Source organism: Dipodomys spectabilis, unplaced genomic scaffold (genome assembly GCF_019054845.1).
Source record: "Dipodomys spectabilis isolate Male_0828 unplaced genomic scaffold, ASM1905484v1 ptg000233l, whole genome shotgun sequence".
NCBI lineage: Eukaryota > Metazoa > Chordata > Mammalia > Rodentia > Heteromyidae > Dipodomys > Dipodomys spectabilis.
In genome coordinates, this window is record NW_024870910.1 from 5,186,108 (window position 1) to 5,205,691 (window position 19,584).

The window sequence follows — 19,584 nt, forward strand, 5'->3', positions numbered from 1 at the left end:
TTCAGGTAGGGTCTCACTTCCTGCCTGAGTGCATACCTGGGCCTTGATCCTCCTATTTTCCACTTCCCACCAGAGTTGGGATGTCAGGTGCATGCCACCACACCCAGCTCTACTGTTGAGATAGAGTGTCTCAGACTTTTGTGCTTGGGCTGGCCTAGAACCTCTATTCTCCCAATCTCTGCCTCCCAAGTAGCTAGGATGACAAGCATGAGCCTGTATGCTTGATAAACTGTCCGCACAGGATCTGGAAAAATGCCCAGCAAATCAGAGAAGCTTGACAGATAGGTCTTGAAGTCATAAGGAAGCCTGCAAGAATGTAAGCATTTAAGAGTTAGTGAGAGAGAGCAGAATGTGGAACCTGATAACAAAATAAAAAATAAGTAAATAAAAAATGAAGAGCTTTCACCACGCTTTCCAGAGGCTTCACATCAAATTAATTAAGAGATTAAGTAGTTATTTAAGTGGTCAGGAGTACAGCCTAAAACGCAAGGGAAAGGATGCTTTCATAGCAGAATTAAATGTAATGCCGCCACCGCCGATCGATAAATACTGTCTCAGTGATCAGGAAATAGAGTGAAAAAAGCTACAGATGATAGTGACTGGCTCGGAGAGAAAAACCTGCTTCTGTTCTGTCGTAGAAGAGATTGAAGAAACGAGGCCCTCAGTCAGTGGACTTGAGTCTGATCTAATTGGGTCAAACAGCAAGACCCCAAACATACCGGAAGAAAAGCGCAACGTCTATGATTAGCCAGTGTCCTTGGTGCTTGCGGCCAGCCACGTGCACCAAGGGAAGGCCTCTGATTCTGTCCTGTCCACCCTGCACCCCAAACTGCATTCACAAAGGGTCCAAGACCCTCCCCGTCTGGTCGTCTGGAAGGTTCTGCGCAAAACACAGGCGGGGATATTCAGAGGACTGACCACAAGTGCATAGCAACAGCGCACTGTGGGGACTATGGGATCCCTAGCTCCCCACCCCTAGTGGGCCCTTTGTGAACTGACCATCAGGCGGCATCCTATCTGGGCATCTGGGCCCAACAGAGCTGGGACCACAACTCTAGAAGGTTCTAGAGCCGGCATCAGGGAGCTTGTTCTGTGCCAGGTTGAAGAGACTTGGGGTACGTGATGTATGAGAATAACCCACCTGGCTTGTGGCTGTTGAGAGAAGAACAAAACAGCTCCATAGAGTAAGGGATGGAGCCAGAGGTGGCGAGAGATGTAAGAGAATGTCTGAATGTGGGGGGAGAGGGCAGGGGGGGGCAGGGGGATCCAAACTAGGGAGGAATTTTGTCAGCAGTGAGAATAGAGATGTAGTTTGTTAAGGAGGTGAGCATAGCTTGTGGTGAGGCATACTGAAGTATTTAGGTGTGATGTGTTATCATTTCTAGAACTTAAAGATGGTTCTGGAAAAAAGTACAGTACATATTAGCGTGTGTGTGTGTGTGTGTGTGTGTGTGTGTGTGTGTGTCTGTGTGTGTGTGTGTCTGTGTGTCTGTGTCTGTGTATGTATAAACAAGTGTACTGAATCTTAACAATTAGGCAATCCCAGGATGAGAAGAGAAGGGTACTTGCCATACTATGTTCTCCTACTTTTTGTTTGTTTAGTAATCTCTGATATGTAACTAAAACAGCCAGGCTGCTGTGGCTCACACCTGTAATCCTAGCCACTCAGGAGGCTGAAATCTGAGGCTTGAGGGTTGAAACCCAGCCAGGCAGGAAAATCTGTGAGCCTCTTATCTCCAATTAAGTACCAAAACAAGCCAGAAGTAGTGCTGTGGCTTAAGTTGGTAGGGTGCTAACCTTGAGCAAAAAGGCAGTGACCAGGCCCTGAGTTCAAGCCCCAGGACTGACTGGCGCACACACACACACACACACACACACACACACACACACACACACACACATGCACACACCTCAACACCCAGGATTACATTTCGTGTTTAATATCATAGTTCACGTGACCATGAAAACCATGATACACTGCCCACCTGCGAGACAGTGTTGGATGCACCACAGTTTGAAGCGAGGATTTGTGTCAGTATTAACAGGGTTAAGGTAGAAATAGGTAGAAAGAAACATTTCCAGCTCCCCACACAGGAGGGAGGGGTTAAAAGACTCCCCCACCTTCGTTTCTGAGATACCCAAGAGCCACTAAAAAGACGGAAGGCCCCCGGTGGAAGTCTCCTGAGGCACGAGGCCATGTGGAACCTGGCTGGAATCCCGCGGGGTGCTTTTTGAGTGAGGTGGATGAGATTCTGCACTAAGATCTTGAGAAGTGGCCATTTGCACTCACTAGTCTGCTAGCAATGGCACGGAGCGCTCTGTAACTGTGATTGGGGGTGGTGGTGGTGGGGGGTTGATGCCTCTGATTTGCAGCAGCTCGCCGGCCAGACCAGGAATGCAGGTGAAGAGCAACACACAGGTGACGAGCCCCCAGGGGCAGGGTCCTAGCTCTGAGGGCCACCTTGGGCGACAGGTCCCTTGGAGATCCTACTCCAAGTTCATTACGATTTTCTCAGCAGAAAGCGTGTCGTCTTACAAGCACTAACATGTTCAGACACCATCAGCATGCTGGACAGGCTTTAGCACTGGCTGCTGAGGCGACTTTCTTTCTTCTTTTGCTTCTTGGAAGGAGGGTGGCCGCGGGAAAGGGAAGGCATTTTAGAGCAAGCCAGAATGGACAGATAGATACGGGTCAAAGAGAAGCTAAACCAGTTCCTGAACTCCCTGGTCTCTTCACACAGAAATGTAGGTGGACCCTTGGTCTCTTTATCTGACATGCTTGGAGCCGCGGTGACCGGGTCATTCTGGAGCTAGGAACATTCCAGCACATGTAATGAGATGGGAGGGGGGGGGCGGGAAGGGAGAAGGAACCCGAATCTGCACAGGATCTGATGCGGATCCGTGCACAGCTCACGTGCACAGCCTGAAGATGATTAATTCTATGTATTCAACATGAATTACCTGTGCCTTCACCGCGAGCAGTCACTCACAAGGTGGCACTGGGATTAATTCTCTGCCTGTGGTGACACCTCGGGCCTCAGAGACAATAGCTGGGACCTAAGAGCACTTCAGCTGTTTGGCAATTTGGGGGTGCCCAACTTGTAATGGCATCTAGGCCACGGGTTCCGTGGGATGGTCACTGGGCCATTCGTGTTTTGGAACATACCACGTCCCCCCAAAGCTGTCACCTCCTCCCCCGCCCCATCCACCCTGGCACCTTCCTCTGGGGTGACCGCCTCCCTTCAATCTCATTTCTGAACTCTGAAAAGCAATGAGGACACCAGAAACCACAACGGTAAGGAACCTGACTCCAGAAGGTGGAGAAGAGAGGAGCAGAGAAGACTGGAATATTATAGAGTCTTTAAAAATGACATTAGCCTGCCGGGTGCCGGTGGCTCACCTCTGTCATCCTAGCTACTCAGGAGGCTGAGATATGAGGACCACGGTTCAAAGCCAGCCCAGGCAGGAAAGTCCATGAGACTCTCCTCTCCAATTAATGGAGAAAAATGGAAGCAGAATTATGGCTCAAAGTGGTAGAGCACTAGCCTTGAGCAAAAAAAAGATTAGAATCAGCATCCCTGCCCTGAGTTTAAGTCCTAAGACTAGCACCAAAATAAAACAAAAAGATAAAATAAAGAATAATAAAATGAGATTAGACACTTCCCAACGCAAACAGGAGGGTTCTTTACAAAATCTCCAACCACCACCACCACCAAGAAGTCTGGTAAAGCAGATATCCAAACAGTCACAATTCCTAAAAAGGAGGAAATAAGCAGAGGAGAATTCCCCAGGGCCACAAGACTTGACAGGTGCCCACGGAGGGTAATGTTATTACATCTGTGCCGTATCCTCACCTGCACCTAGTACCAGCTCCCTAAAATCATGGGTAAGCGAAGGATCCTGGTGTGACAGCGTGCCCGCACACAGCAAGGCTAAATGCACTTCTCAGGACATTTCCAAGATTCCAGAAGCAAGGGCTCCCAGCCAAAATGACTCAGCTCCAGCCACCACCGGGGTGAGGCCAGCCTGAGGCTACAGAAAGCAGAAACTAGAAACAAGACACCAGCCTGCAAACTCTGTCCTGGTGGCAAGGGAGAAAACAACTCCAAGGCTTCAGATCACGAAATCATCCACATCAAGCAACAGAAGACCCTGGCTGACTTCCTAGGGCAAGAATACAGTAAAAAATAACAAACAAAAGAAACCCAAGCATATTGGAAGACACGGGCATGTATAAACACAGGCTCCTGGATGAAAGACAAGAAAACCCGCCGAGCAGCAAAGACAAAGAACTCAGCCTGACAGAAAACTTCACCCACCGGAGGAAGATTCCCCTCCTTAGATCCTGGACCCACAGGAATGAATAAAGAATATGGGTCCAAATCCAGCATCCTATCATACCCCTGGAATCTCAGCCCTCAGTGGGCTGAAGTAGGAGGCTCTCAAGTCTAAGGCCAGTCTGGGATACATAATGAAACTACATAAAATGGGGGGAAGGAAGAGAGAGAGAGAGAGAGAGAGAGAGACAACTTAGTACATGAAGAACTCAAAGGCAACATTAAAAATAATAACAACATGGTGCTCCTAAGGGAATAAACTGAAGGCATACAACAGCATTTGAGAATACATCAAACAGAATCTGCAGAGCGAGCTGTTGAGTAACGGGTTTAGAAAAGCATAGGGGAAGAGAGACCAGGCAAGTGGGTCAATCTGAATAAAATACGGTATATGCATCGTGGCTCACGCCTGCCATTCTGGCTACTCAGGAAGCTGAGATCTGAGGGTCACAGGTCAAAGCCAGCCCGGGGAAGGAAAGTCGGTGAGACTCTGATCTCCAATGAACCACCAGAAAACTGGCTCAAGGGGTAGAGCACTAGAGTAAAAGAGCTCAGGGACAGTGCCCAGGCCCTGAATTCAAGCCCCACAACTGACAAAAAAAAAAGAAGGTGAGAGCATGACAGGAATATCAAAGTTGTGCTACGTGAATCTGCGGGGTGTGGGCGAGGTGAGCAGAGAGGCTGGAGGGGGGTGAACAGTGTCAGATCGCTCTCGTCACATCTATAAACAGAACAACGAAGAGAGATGCCACTGATCTGGGAGGAGGAGGAGGAGGAGGAAGGAGGGGTGATCTGATTACGAGACCTCGTGGGCCTATATGCACGTATCAAAACCAACCTCCCTGGTGGAGGCTGATGAAATACGCTACAAGCAAAGAAAGGAGAACCCACAAGCGTGAGCTGGAAGTTCACACGGATGGCAGAACTGGGCGATGTGTTCCCAATGCGCAAGGCTCCCCACAACGCTGGACTGGGCAGAACTTCTCCCGGCCTGACTTAGTACCCCTTCCACGTGGTTTAGCATAAAGGTTCATGTGTTGCAGTCTTGGACCCTAGGTGGCCGAACCTGGAAGTCGGGGGGTCGGAGGGGATGGGTTTGTGGGGATACCAGGTTCAGAGGGGATGAATGTGGATTCTTGCGGGACCAGGCTAGACCTCCTCCAAGTGGGTTGCGGTCGAGCGAGAGTCCTCCTCCACATCTCAGCTTCTTTTCTGCCTCATGGTGATGCCATCGGGGGCACTGATGCCAGGCAGTTCGGACTTTCCCACTTCCAGAATCATGAGCCGAATTTAGCCTCTCCTTTATAATTTCACAGGGGTTATTTGTTACAGCAGCAGACAACAGACGGAGACACTTTGCTCCGCAGGTCTTGAAGCCAAAGGCAGGTGGGGAAAAAGAAATCCCACCACAGAAATCCCAGCCTCCAGCCTCCAGCCTCCGGCCACCGGGGCACCCGCAGTCAATCATCCCCAGCTCTGGGGCCAGCTTCTGTCCCTGGTCCTAAGGACAGCCTTTTCCGAGGGGGCGGGGTGCCCATCTCAGCCCTCTGCCGGGCCTTTCACGGAGGACAGTGTGGGGGGGAGTTCCGGGGGGCATCCCTCCTTCTCCCCAGTGTTTCAGCTGTCAGCTGTACTCTTTGTTTGGAGACATTTCCTGCCTGTGAACACAGGTTGCTCTGTGACCAGCTTTCAAGTTATCTGCAATGGATACATCTAAGGCCGAGATAAAATGTTTAAAAAAAAAGAAAGAAAGAAAGCAGAAGCCAAGTACGATCTGACCTTCTTCCTAATTTTAGCTCAACTTGCAGGAGTCTAGTCTGTCGATAACCAGAGGGGAGGAGGGGTTCAGGACAGAGGTGTCACTGTGACCTTGGGCCAGGAGGCTCCACGGAGAACCCCAGAGCCACCCTCCTTCCTAGATCACCCCCGTGCGGGTGGAGCACAGTGTTCCAGAACAATCCGGTGTTCAGCTCTGGGCCACACCGTGCGAGGAAGGCCCTGTGGCTTGTAGCCCAGGGTGCACATGCCCAGGATTTCGGTTCCTCCCAGCAGCCACAGCACCTCAACACGGGGGAGGTGCAGGCACAGTCCTATTCGTCTTTGACAAGACCGGCGCCCGGGGCCCTGCACAAAGTGGAGTGCAAGGCCCTCTGTGTGCCTGCGGCCCCGGGTTCCCAGCCAGACCTGCTCCGTGGGGCCTTCCCACACCCACCCGGCCCCAGGGCCGTGCCCAGCCTCCTCCCAGCAACTCCTCGTGGAAAAGATGATGAGAATATTGTCTTCCATCTCCAAACACACACCCTTGCAGTCTACCCAGCCTCACCCCTACCGAACACCCGACTCCACCCTGTGCACAGACTACACCAGACGTAAGACTTGCACAGGGCTCAGCCTCTGCCTGGCCTGGGGCGGAAGACATTCACAGGAATGAGTCACTCACGCAGAGCTGATAAATGTCATCTCCCCCAGCAGGAGACAGCAACTCCACACTGCCCAGGACCACACCCCACCGGACTCCACACTTCTCGTAGTACAAGTGGACCTGTGTGTGTGTGTGTGTGTGTGTGTGTGTGTGTGTGTGTGTGTGTGTGTGTGTGTGTGTGTGTGTGTGTGTGTGTGTGTGTGTGTGTGTGTGTGTATACATGTAACAGTCCTAGGGCTTGAATTCAGGGCCTGGGTACTGTCTTAACTCAAGACTGGTACTCTATCACTTGAGCCACAGCTCCATTTCTGACTTTTTGGTGGTTAATGGGAGATAATAGTCTTGGGACTTTCTTGCCCGGGTTGGCTTTGAACTACGATCCTCAGAGCTCAACCTCCTGAGTAGCTAGGGTTGCGGGCAGGAGCCACCAGCAACCTTTGCTGTTCTAAAGGAACTTGTGCCAAGAGATTCTGAGAATTATATCAGTCCAACCCCACTCCAGATCCCTGGAGATGGCTGACGCTTTCTGGTCACACAGCTGTTGGTCCCTGGCTGAATCTAAGATCATTTCACAGAGGGGAGTGAGAAATTCTCTTTCCATCTCTGCGAACCAGATAGGGCTTCAGAAAAGTGGGGTAAAGGGGAAATCTTAGCTTATGCTAAGGAAACTAGGGTGGCAGCAGTGAATGCCATGGATGCATGTGTGTACACACACACACACACACACACAGAGGAGTATCTCCTAGTTAAAATCTTTGGGCCTAGCCAGGCGTGATGGCTGAGGTAGAGAGATTCAAAGTTGGAGGCAAGCGAGGCTGAGGCCAACGTTTTTGAGATTCTCCCATCTCCACAGAAAGAGCGTGTGTGGCGGTGCATCTGTCAGCTCAGCTACAGCAGGAAGGGCAGAAACAGGGGGTTGGGGGTCCAGGCCCACCAAAGTTACGAAGTGAGAGCCCCCTCCATTCTCTAAAATAATCGGAGCGAAAAGGAATGGAGGCGTGGCTCGTGTGGTAAAGCGTCTCCCTCATTTCTCAGGGCACTCTTCGTGGGCCTTCACTGGGACGGAGACAACACCCACATGACGTCATGGAAGGTTCCGCTCGTCCTCCCATGTAGCCCTGAGAAACTTTCAGAACGATCGGGAGTTTTAGATTTTGTAAAAAAATTTATATTTGCTTATTTATAATCATGAGTGTCCGGAATATAAGCACTGTCTCCACTTCCTGACTGCCCACTGCCCACACCTGCCTTCTCCTGGGGCCCGGCTCAGGAGGGCGGGGCTGCACATTTGGGTGTGAATTCTGTGCCCTGATTTTTGCCTCTAATGAAACAGGAAATGCAGAGGCTTTTACAATGCCACATCGTCCTTTCAGACCTTAGCAGGACTGGTCCTGGAACATCCCTCAGAGAGCAACATCTGCAAGGGTTCAAACAAGCACAGGGTGCTGGCTTTGATCCCCAGGCCCATAAGAAAAAGGAAGGAAAAAAAATCATATATTGCATTCTGTGTGTATGTGTGTGTATGTGTGTGTGTGAGAGAGAGAGTGCATGCTGGTACTCTGGCGTAAACTCAGGGCCTGGGCTCTGTCCCTGAACTTTGTTTTGTTCAAGGCGAGCACTCTACCACTTGAGCCATAGTGTCACTTCAGCTTTTTCTGTGTAGTTAACTGGAGATAAGAGTGTCTCACAGATTTTCCAGCCCAGGCTGGCTTTGAACTGCAATCCTCAGAGCTCAGCCTCTGAAGTAGCAAGGATTACAGGCATGAGCCACTGGCACCAGGCCAGAAACAATTTTTTTAACATATATGTGTGTGTGTGCGTGCATGCATGCACGTGTGTGCATTACACTACAGCCTAAACTCCAGGCCTCTCACAGCTAGTTTTCTACCACTCAAACTATGCTGGCATCTATCACAATCCACAACGTGGGCTTTGCACAGAACCACCAAAATGCAGGAGCGCTCTGTAACAAACGTCGAGAAACCAGGCTCTCGGCCACTTTGAGCCCTGCATCTTCCACGGGCCTGGAGGGCGGAGGGGGAGCAGGTGCTGGAGTCAGGGCCAGCCCAGACCACGACGGCAGGTGGCTACAGAGATCTACTGTACTTCCAACAACACTGAGGCAGAGACAACACACCGCCCCAGCATTCCTGCCACTGCAGGCTGCATCCCAGCAACAATACTGCCTGCCCTGCGGCTCCAGAGCTTGGGTCTCCCTGAAGGGAATCACGAGCAGAGTAAACACGTGCTTCTCAGGTACAGCCTTTCAAAGGGCATGTTCCCCAATCCCAGCTCTGCGTATCGCCAACATGGCCATTTCTCATTCCAATCAACAGAGGATGGGAGAGAGAAAGATCTCACGGAGGCAGAAGGCACACACCCGCTCTCCACAAAGCTTTTTCTGAAGTCGGGGTAAGGGAGTAGGGGAGATAATGGCCTCTAGTTTTACAACAGTTGTTCATCGAGAAACCCCACTGAAATGCATCTCCTCTTGCAGGTGCAGAAGTGGAGGTCAAACAAACAATAACCACTGCTGGGCACCAGTGGCTCCCACCTGTCACCCTAGCTGCTCAAGAGGAAGAGATGTGAGGATCACGGTTCAAAGCCAGCCTGGGCAGTGAAGTCCATGAGACTCTTATCTCCAGTGAACCACCAGAAAACCAGAAGTGACTCTGTGGCTCCAAGTGGTTAGAGGGCTAGCCTTGAGTGAAAGAGCTCAGGGACAGTGCCCAGGTCCTGAGTTCACGCCCCAGGACTGAATGAAAGACAAAACAAACAAACAAACAAAAAATGAACCATTTCTACCTTCCTGGGGATCCCTGTCGGTGTGTGGAAAGTGATGGCAGATACAACCTGACGACTCTTCCGTTCTGTTCTGTTTCCCGGGAGCACCTGACCTAGCTCTCCTTCCTTCCCACAACTGGGCGGGCCTGGGGGGAGACCACACCTGCTGCAGAGTACCCAGCATTCCCAAGGGCGACCTCCACAGTCTGGTTCATCATCCGGGATTCCCGAGCTCCCAAGAGCAATTTGCTCAAAGCATTCGAGTCCACAGCACAGGGTCACTGAGGGGCTGTGCGGGCTGGGTGAGCGGCTGGGTGAGCGGAAGATGTATGGAGGACGTAACTATAATCTCAGCTGCCACAGAGGTGGGAGTAGGAGATCAAGTCTGGGGCTGGCCCATGCTACAATTGTATATGATAATACATTATAATACACTATATATATGTTATATACACATTAGATATGCATGATATGTAATATGTACATATAATATATGCACATTATAATATAACATATACATTATAATATACTATGTAATATAGTATATGAATATTATGTTATACATATTACGTATAGTATGTTAGACATACTATATGCATATGTTACATATTACATATACATGTATTCATAATATCTATGAATTTACGAGTCCTGTCCAGAATGGTCTTGGCAAAGGTTTCTAGGCAAGATCCGCTCCCACCAGCCAAGGACAGTGCTGGTCTTGCTACCAGATGGCACTCTGCCACATGAACCATGCCTCTACTTCCGGCATTTTGTCTGTGCGTTGCAGATTAAGAGTCTTGAAGGATCTGTCTGCCTGGGCTGGCTCCAAACCCCGATCCTCAGCGCTCAGCCTCCTGAGTCGGTGGGGTTTTAGGTGCGGGCCGCCAGCACCAGGCAGAAGGTCCGCTCTGAAACAATCTCCGTGAGGCACAGACTAGGAGAGAGGAAGCCAGGGATGGGCAGAGGGCCACGCCCAGAACTCCTCTGCCCTGCTCTGCAGCCAGGCCTCTGTAAGGACAACAGATGTCCGCCACAGATGTCCCCAGTCCTCTCCTGACCCCGTGTCATCTCAGGGCATCCGGAAGGGCCATTCTGCCTGGCCTCCAGGGGCACACGGCGTATGATCGCAGATTTGGGAAACAGAAGCCCGGGCCACATGCGGGATCTGAGACCCTCAGGTCCATCGCAGGGACCAGCGCAGTGCTCAGCGCCACTGGTGGGCACACGTCCCCCATAACTGTCAGGGCAGCGGCGGTACCACGCCCGAGCACTCTATCACCTGCCCACCCACTTAAACCTCACACCACCCGCTGAGACACGGTTATCCCCATTTTTCAGAGGAGGCTACTGAGGCTCAGTGGTCACACCACAGGTGCCGGTGAGGAGCAGATCCAAGTTCAAGTCCTGACGTTCTATCTTTACTATGCCCAGAGTGACAGATTCCAAAGGCGACCCAAAGCAAGGCACCGGGCCACAGAGGTCAGTGACCCGCAAAGACAGCCATCACAGGGCTCCTCTTTGTCGTCCTCTTTAAGATGAAATGGATTGCGGGAGCCGTGGGGAATGGCACACACCTGTAATCCCAGCTACTTTGGGAGGCAGAGATCAGGAAGATTGGGATCTGAGGCCAGTCCAGGAAAGAGAGCTCATCTCGATCAATCAGCTGGGCTTGGCAGTGCATGCCTGAAGTGTAGGTAGAAGGCTCAGGCTATGAGGCTAGCCCTGGGCAAAGAACAGGAGTCTAACTGGAAAAACCAACACCTAAAGCACAACAGACTGGACATGTGGCTCAAGGGACAGCATGCAGGCCTGGTTCAAACCCAATGTGGCAGGCTGACAGGAAGGAAGGAAGGAGGGAGGGAGGGTGGGAAGGAGGGGGGGTGGGAAGGAGGGGGGGTGGGAAGGAGGGAGGGTGGGAAGGAGAAGGAAAGGAAGGAAGGAAAAGACTGCTCTATTTGTAATAAGTAGACACCCAGAAATGGCAACTGGCATTTACCATATTTCATGCTTTCAAAATCTTTTAACCTGGTAAGGGCAGCGGAGAGTTTAAGTTGAGTATGGAAGAACCAAACCAAAGCTCAAGCGCAATCATTCCATTTTCCCTTGGGGCCTCTTCATCACCTTTGTAATACGTGTTAAGCGTGCTAGTGAAAATAACACCAGTGTGCATCAGGCTGTGCGTGCCAGGGGGGTCCACGGCACTGTAACGTGTCCCTGACTCGGTGACATCTCACGGCATCACTGCAAATGACAGTACAAAGCACAGAGAGGTTAAGTCACTGGTGTGCCGGTCACAGAGCAAGCACGGGAAGGACTTCTGGCACACATCCAGTAGGCCCTGGGTTGCGGTGGACAGCCGCCATCTCTACAGTGGACCTTAAACTGTGTAGCCTGAAGTTTTCATCATCGAGGAGTAATTCTTCTCGCGAATACACAAAGACTCTTGGGAGTTACGAAGGTATTTGAACCACATCAAGTTCTCTCCTCCAATAGAGCCAGGTGGGAAACTCCACAGGAACAGAAAAATAAAAAAAGGAAATGCAACGCAAACCATCGCCAGTGCCACCTTCCTGTGTGGTGCGTGAGCAGAGGCATTTCTGAGAGATCAAAAAACACAGCCCCCCCCCCCCCAACTTGTCTCAGAAGAGCCTGGATTCGAAAGCCCACATGGAAGCCACGTGGTCGAATCGCCAGTGAGCGAGGTGCTGGGGATCTCACTCTGCCCTTAGGAGGCTGAGAGCTGAGAATCACAGATCGGAGCCAACGGGGCCAGCTACATCATCAAGACTGAGCTTCCACGAGCCAGCCACACTCTTCAGGTGGAGGTTTGGTGGCAGTGGTAGAGCTTCAGCCTTGAGTGGAAAAAGCCAAAGGAGAGCGCAAGGATCTGAGTGCAAGCCCTGGTACCAGCACAAACTAGGGGAAAAAAGGGTATTGTGTGTGTGCAACCCTATACACAGATAATAAATATATATGCATGCACACGGAGTATGTATATGCATACAACAGTGTACAGGACATGAGACTCTGTTAAACAGAAGCAAAGAGAAAACATTGTGTTATAAGCGATGTAGGTAGAAAGTTGGGAGGGTGAAGAACTGGGAAGCGCGGCCTGCAGTGGCTCAGGGGGTGCTGGGTCCTCTCCATTTATGGGGTACACGCAGCCTTCCTCAATCAGTCTGTACAACACGCTCACACCCAGCCCCGGGAGCTCGGAGAAGCCAGTCCTGATCGGAGCAGACCCTGTAACACTTGCCACGAGAGACGCATACTAAACGCTGAGATGCTCGTGTGGGCCCGCACCGGCCTGTCCAGTGCGCCCAGGGACTACAGAAGATAAAGCTCAGGCCGGGTGACAAGGACAGGGGACAACAGGCCACTCGGGAGGCAGCTAGCAGCAGCTGCAAAATGCAAGGGAGGACCGCGGTGGACAGAACAGGACAGGGCAACCTCTCTGTTGTCCTTTCTGCACAGTGTAAGATTGGGATGGATGGAAGAGAAGCTGCCGGACTTCAGGAAGGAGTTCCTGTGTGCACACCACACGCCCCGGCTAACTCAGATTCTTCTCCTCTCAAGACACGCAAACAACGCCCCCAAGAAACCAACGTGCGTCCACAAAGCAGGGGGAAAGGGTTTCTCTTTTTTAGAAATACAGTTTTCTCCCTCAGTGATTATTAGCTCAACATGTACAGCTGAGCTGTACACAAATCAACCAACCACAAAAAAAAGTGAGAGGAATTTTATTTTTTAACTACCTGAGGCAGGGACTTTTGAACAGGCACCGGTCTCTCCAACCATTTGATTAAGTAAAATACAGTCCCCTTAGTCATCTTACTAATTTGACAAGGTGACTCTGAGCTGTCTCTTTCTGGGCTGTATTCCTATAAGCCCAGGATGCTTTATTTTTATCCTGGTACAAGGGTCTGAAGGACCCTGGGCACTGTCCCTTAGCTTTTTTTTTGCTCAAAGCTAGTGTTGTATCACTTGAGCCACAATTCCACTTCCCACTTTTCTGTGGCTGACTAGGAGGAAAAAGTCTCATAGATTTTCCTTTCCTGGGCTGGCCTCAGATCATGATCCTCAGATCTCAGCCTCCTGAGTCACTAGGATTGCAGGCATGAGCCATAGATGCTTCTGGAGAAAACCGGAAGAATCAATTGAGCAACTTTACCACAACCCTTAACTGCCAGTCCACTGAATGTACTAGAACCTAAAAATAAGTGACTCCAAAGCAACGGGGCAGAACCTCGTGAACCACACTCAGTCATCCATGTCACGATTCTGTCCCCAACCGTCGGGCCACATCCACGTGACCCTCAAATAAAGCAATGCCCACCCCCTCGGCCTCCTAGGAGCCTGCTGGTGTCTCAGCCAGGAAACCAGAGAAGCCCCGGTTCCATTTCCACCCAGGTGAAGTACAAATGCATTGGTATGTACGGCAGAGGCGTCGGTTGGTTTTAATTTCCTGTATGCATCCTTATCTCCAGCCAGTGCTCCACAATACGATACTATCACAAACCTCTCTGTGCGGGCCTACCTAGGGTGGTGGGGCTAGAAACACCTCAGGGGTCTCCACAAAGCACACACAGCGCACATGGCATGATTCGTCTCTCCCTGTGCCCACACCACCCAGTCCGAGACTAAGGTAGACGGTCCTGTCCTTGTGAAGACTCAAGTACTCGTTCATCTTCACTCCCTTCTCTGTCCCTCCCTGTGGCCGTCCAGGGACAGGCTTCTCTTTTGGGGGAAAAATGTACGGTCTAGTGAGCCAGGCAGCTAGAGCAATATCCTGTAACGGGTGACTTCCCCGAGCTCGTTGGTCAGTGAGCTACCTGGGACCATAACCGATTCCACCATTCCCAGCTGACCTGGGTTTGTCCTAAGATTACCTCTCCATAGCACCATCCGGGTCCTTGTGTGCTCCCCCACAGTCCCTGTGATCCAGGCAAGAAGATGCACAGCTGAGGCCTAGTCAAACAGTCGGTGGCCTTCCCTGGGCAGCTCTCTCTCTCTCTCTCTCTCTCTCTCTCTCACACACACACACACACACACACACACACACACACACACACACACACACACACACACACACACGTCCTACTTTTCCAAGTGGCTTCTCAAATCCCAGGCAACTTCCTGCCTCCGTGGTGCAGTGTGGGAACCTACACCAATGTCACAGAGGGCGCCCCGAGGATCCTGGGAAAGCCGGCTTTTCAGAAAGGGGGTGGGGGACAGAAGAAAACACGTGAAGAAAAAGAGAAGGCATCTGAGGGGAGAAACTCTGGTAGCTGTGGAGGCACCTGGGAAATGAACGCCCTTGGTCCTGAATCTGTGACCGCACCCTCCTCTCGACCTATGGAAGGCGAATCTAGGTAATGTCCCGGCTGGGCTAAATCAAATGCACTTCATGGGGGGTTTGGATAATGCCAAGAGCTCTGGCTGTGTATCATATACACACACGCACACATGCACGTGTGCGTGCGCACGCACACACACACACACACACACACACACACACACACGTCTTCCACGTGGCCCTAGCCTGTGTGGGCCCTAGCCCACAGACATTGGGTCTCAGGGGTCCTAGCAAGCCACAATGAGTTAAAGGGACGAACCCCCCTCTGCCCTGGCCTCCCACTGATTCGCACACAACTCCCTCACACAGAAGCAGCAGCCACCACCCCCACCACCACCCCCCCCCGCCACACACACACACACACACACACACACACACACACACAGAGAACAGGCCAAGAGAAACCTGCAAAAACGGCTCAGGGCAAAGCCCAGAGCAGGCTGGCCACGTCCACCCTGCTGAGCCATTTATGTATTTCCATGAGTTCAGGATAGCAAGGGAAAGGCCAAGGGCAGCGCAGAGACACAGAGCCCTGCTAACAGCCCACCTGCACTTACAGTGACGGAAGCGAACTCCATTTCCCAGGCTGGTCCGTCTTCTCCTGGGCCGCTTTATGCCAGGCACTTGTTGCTCTCCTGCTACTGCCCCCCCAGCCCCCTCCCCCAATCAAGCTTTCCATCCATCAAGGCCCAAAGTGCCAGGATGATGCCACCACGTGGACCAAAACTCCTCCTCTGCCTGCCACCCTTGCTCTGTCCCAGGGCTGAAGCCAGCCTCCCATCTCTCCAGCCCAGACCTGGCCTCCACTCCACTCCACCAGGAGCACCAGGCTTCCTAACTTTCTAAAGGAGTCTCGCCATTTATCTTTCCAACAGGGCAGCGGGTGTGTGTGTGTGTGAAAGCTTCTCTACCTAAAGTGCTCAGATCACTGCGAGTGGAAAACTCACAAGCCACACATGCGTGTAATGTGCTCCACTGCGTACACTTGGCTTGAGGCACGTGAATGGTTAAATGAAAGGCAGCTGTTACTACACTAACCCACCCCCTCCTACACCCACCCTACCCTACGATACGGATGCATTCACTGCAGAAATGTGCATTACCGATGCACACATTGCAGAAATGTGCATTTGCATCTTAGCAACCTATGAACCTTTCTCAAGTTTTTTTTCTTTCTTTCTTATTTTCTTTCTTTCTTTCGTACTAGGGCTGGAACTCAGGGCCTGACACCCTCCCTCTGTTTCTTTGTTTTTGTTTTCCTAAAGATTTGTCCCCTACCACCTGAACCACCGGTGTTGCACGCCAGGCTTTTGTACTGGCTAATTAAGAGTCTCATGAACTTTCCTGTCCCGGCTGGCTTTAAACAGGGATCCTCAGCTCTCAGTCTCCTGTGAGTGGTTTAGAATGAAGGGGGGGGGGTGCCTGGCATTTCCCCCATCAGGAAGCTCCAAACAGCTGCTCCCCAAACTTCAATGTCACCCGGCACTGCCTGCAACGCTGTACTCACACGGACCCAAACCAGTGACTTTAACAACACAGAAAACGGCAATGTGCTTTTGGCCTTGGGAGTCACATGTCCAACACATGTTGTAGCTCCCCAGGACAAGAGGGAGGGGGGTGTACAACACGCATGTCATTCATGAACTCCCTGGGGGGTGAGTGAGGAAGCCCCAGGAAGGGAGCTGGACCCAGTGCCACCACAGAACGGATCTCCCAACAACCATCCACAGGAGTCTCCTCCCTAAATAAAACCAGATTCTGAAGAGATGGTTCAGGAAAGATAGGGTGTACCTCGGCCAGGGCAGGGGAGAGTGGGTGTGGATGAAGATGAAAAGATCAGGGGAGGGCTCTGTCTCTAGCCAGGAGGATGGGAGAGCGGCAGGGGGAGGAGGGGGGCGCGTCCCATTCCACCAAACTTGCTTGGTAACACCCCCCAACCGTGCCTGCCATTTGATTCTGGTTTCGGGTCAGTAGCCAAGTGAAGGCTTCAGCGGGCCATCAACTCTGAGTCATCTGTTCCTGTGGAGCCGGGGATGGGGGGGGGGGGGTCTGGGAGTCCCAGTGGGGGGTGGGGGAGCTCAGGTGGGGACCACCTGCGGGGGGGGGGGGGGGACGGGCAGGTGACAGCCACCAAGTCAGGTCCTCGGCGATGCTGAGTCACGGCAAGCGCCTTCCTTCCTCGGGCGTGCTGGGTAGGCGCCCGGGGGCACCGGGGAGCGTGTTAGAACCATTTCCCTGGGCACACCGAAGACATGCACACGGTGCCCGCCAAGGCGGGCGCGCCCCTCGCCCGGGCGGGCCGGGGGGCCGCGGTGGGGGAGGGAAAGCCGGCTCTGCGGAGCGGGTGGCGGGCAGCGCGCGCGCGCTCCGGGCTTGCCTGCAACTTTTATCTCAGGTGCTGAAGGATGACTGGAAGGTGGGGGGAACCCCCCCCCTTCCCGCACCCCTGCAGGCCCTTTGGCTTTTGACTCTGATCAGCTGTCCAAAAGCCCTTTCCCTTGCCCTGGGCAAGAACGAGCCTGGGGGGGGGGGGGGATGATGCCAAAAAAAAGAGGAGAAAAGGGGGGGGGGATTTGCTCTCCCGGCGGGCTGGACTGGAGAGGACGCAGGGAGGCACCCCCCCCTTCCACGTGCCAGGGGAGCGGGGTCCCCACCATGCCGGTCCTGTCCCAGGAAGGAAGCAACCGGGCTCACCACCTGGCTGCGCTTATCGGGACCGCGGGGGGGGGGGGGCGATCGCACGCCCACCTGTCCGTCCCCCCACCACCACCCCCCCATCCCCGGCCCAGGGCGCACGGGTCCCGCACGAATCCCCCGGCTCGATCGGCCGCCCCAGGGCCGAGGTCCCGTCGTGACCGGCGCCGGGGCCCCGCGCCCCGGGGAGGGACCCGCGGCGGGCGGCGGAGCTGCGCGCGGGACTCACCAGGTAGGCGCCCACCGTGCCCTGCGCCAGCATCAGGGCGCACTCGGACACCAGGAAGATCTTGATGTTGGAGAAGCAGGACGCCTTCTTTTTCTTCTTCTTGCTCCGCTGCGCCTCGTCCGCCTGCAGCTCGCCGCTCCGCCCGCCGCCCGCCGCGACCCCCGGCTTCTTCTTCCCCAGCATCCTTCCGCCCGTGCCGGGCCCGGCCCCGGTGTCCGGGCCGCCGCCGCCGCCGCCCGCCCGCCCGTTGCCCGCTGCCCGCCGCGGCCGCGCGCCCGGAGGCTGCGCGTCGTCCCCGGGCCTGGGCCCCGCGGCGGCCGCCCCGGTGTCCCTGCCGGGGGAGGGAGGGAGGGAAGAAGGGAGGGAGGGAGGAGGAGGAGGGGGGGTCTGGGGAGGTGGCAGGCACCGCGCCCGGCCGCCGGCACCGCCGCGCTCGCCGCGCTTCCTCCGCCCTCCCCGCCCTCCCCGCGCCTCCTCCTCCTCCTCCTCCTCCGCCGCCGCCGCCGCCTCCCGCTCGGGCTGTGCCAATCACAGGGGCGCCTCGCGCCGCCCGCGGGCGCCCGCCGCCGCCGCTGCCATCGCCCGCCGCCCCCCAGCCCCGGGCCGGGCTCCGCCGCCGCGCGCACCCCCCCCCCCCCACCGGCCCGGCCCGGCCCGGCCCGCGCCGGGCGACCCGAGCGCCCCCGGGAGGCGGCGGCGCGCGCGGGGCGCGGTGGAGGTGGAGGGGCGCGCGCCAGGCTCGGGGGCGGCCGAGATCGAGGAGAACCGGAGAGGTCGGGGAAGGTCGGGGAAGGTCGGGGAAGGAGGGGGGGGGGGGACGGACGGCCGCTTGCCCGGCCACGAGTCGGCGCTGTGGCGCGCGGGGTGGGGTGGGGGCTCCGCGGTGCCCCGGGTGGGGAATCGATCCCGTGGCCGGGCTCCGGGGGGCCTGGGGCGGAGCCGCCTCTGCGCGCCCGGGGCCGGTGGGGGGGCAGGGAACCCGAGCCGGGGGTGCGTGGGGTTCCCGCGCCTGCAGGGTGGCCGAGACCCCATCCAGCCCCCCCCCCCCGGCCGCCCGGGGAGGGCCGGCGCGCGTCCCCGCCCTCTCCCGGCTCGGTGACCTCGGGGCCCCCCCCCTCCCCCCATGCCAGCACCCTTCCATCCCCGGCCCTCACCTCGCCCTGGCCCGGCGCTGCCGGTGGGATCGGCCCGGGTCCCAGCCACCGCGTCTGGAGGCTCAGAGCACCCCGGACCCCAGGGGCGACTTCCCCGCCTCCCCCTTCCCGCCCCCCACGACCTCGGGGTCCCCGCTGCTTCCGCAGAGGCCTCACCTTCCTCCCGCCTCTCCGGGCAGCTTTCCTGCCCATCTCCAGTTCCGGGCCCCGCAGCCCATCCCCGGACGCGCACCCCCGTGGTAGGACGAGGACCACGGCCTTGTCCGGCCTCCCGGGTTTGCAGATTGCAAGTCTGACCTGCGCCCGCCAGCCTTGTCCCGCACCGTGGGGAGAAGTGTAGGGATCTGCCCCAGATCACACAGCCAAACAGGACAGGATATTATACATACATATGTAGAACATATAATATATACATGTAATATGTATAACACATAATATATGTACATATATTATGTGTAAGATATATGTCACATATGCATAGACTATCTTACATAGTATATATTATAATGTGCATATTATATCATGCATACATACAGATATAATGGGTATATAGCATATATAATATACTATAATGTATTATCATACAAAATTGGAGCATGGGCCAG

The 19,584-nt window shown here is 54.3% G+C and overlaps 1 protein-coding gene across 2 annotated transcripts in view; it reads right to left on the bottom strand.

Moving 5' to 3' along the window:
• Positions 1-18,043, bottom strand: part of Slco3a1 (solute carrier organic anion transporter family member 3A1) — a 124,770-nt gene extending 106,727 nt beyond the window's left edge. For both annotated transcript variants that reach the window (XM_042698576.1, XM_042698575.1), the window contains exon 1: positions 17,826-18,043. In XM_042698576.1, the coding sequence (XP_042554510.1) occupies positions 17,826-18,008 (183 nt within the window). In that variant the 5' untranslated portion in view covers positions 18,009-18,043. The remainder of the gene's footprint in view (positions 1-17,825) is intronic.
• Between the last annotated feature and the right edge of the window lie 1,541 nt (positions 18,044-19,584).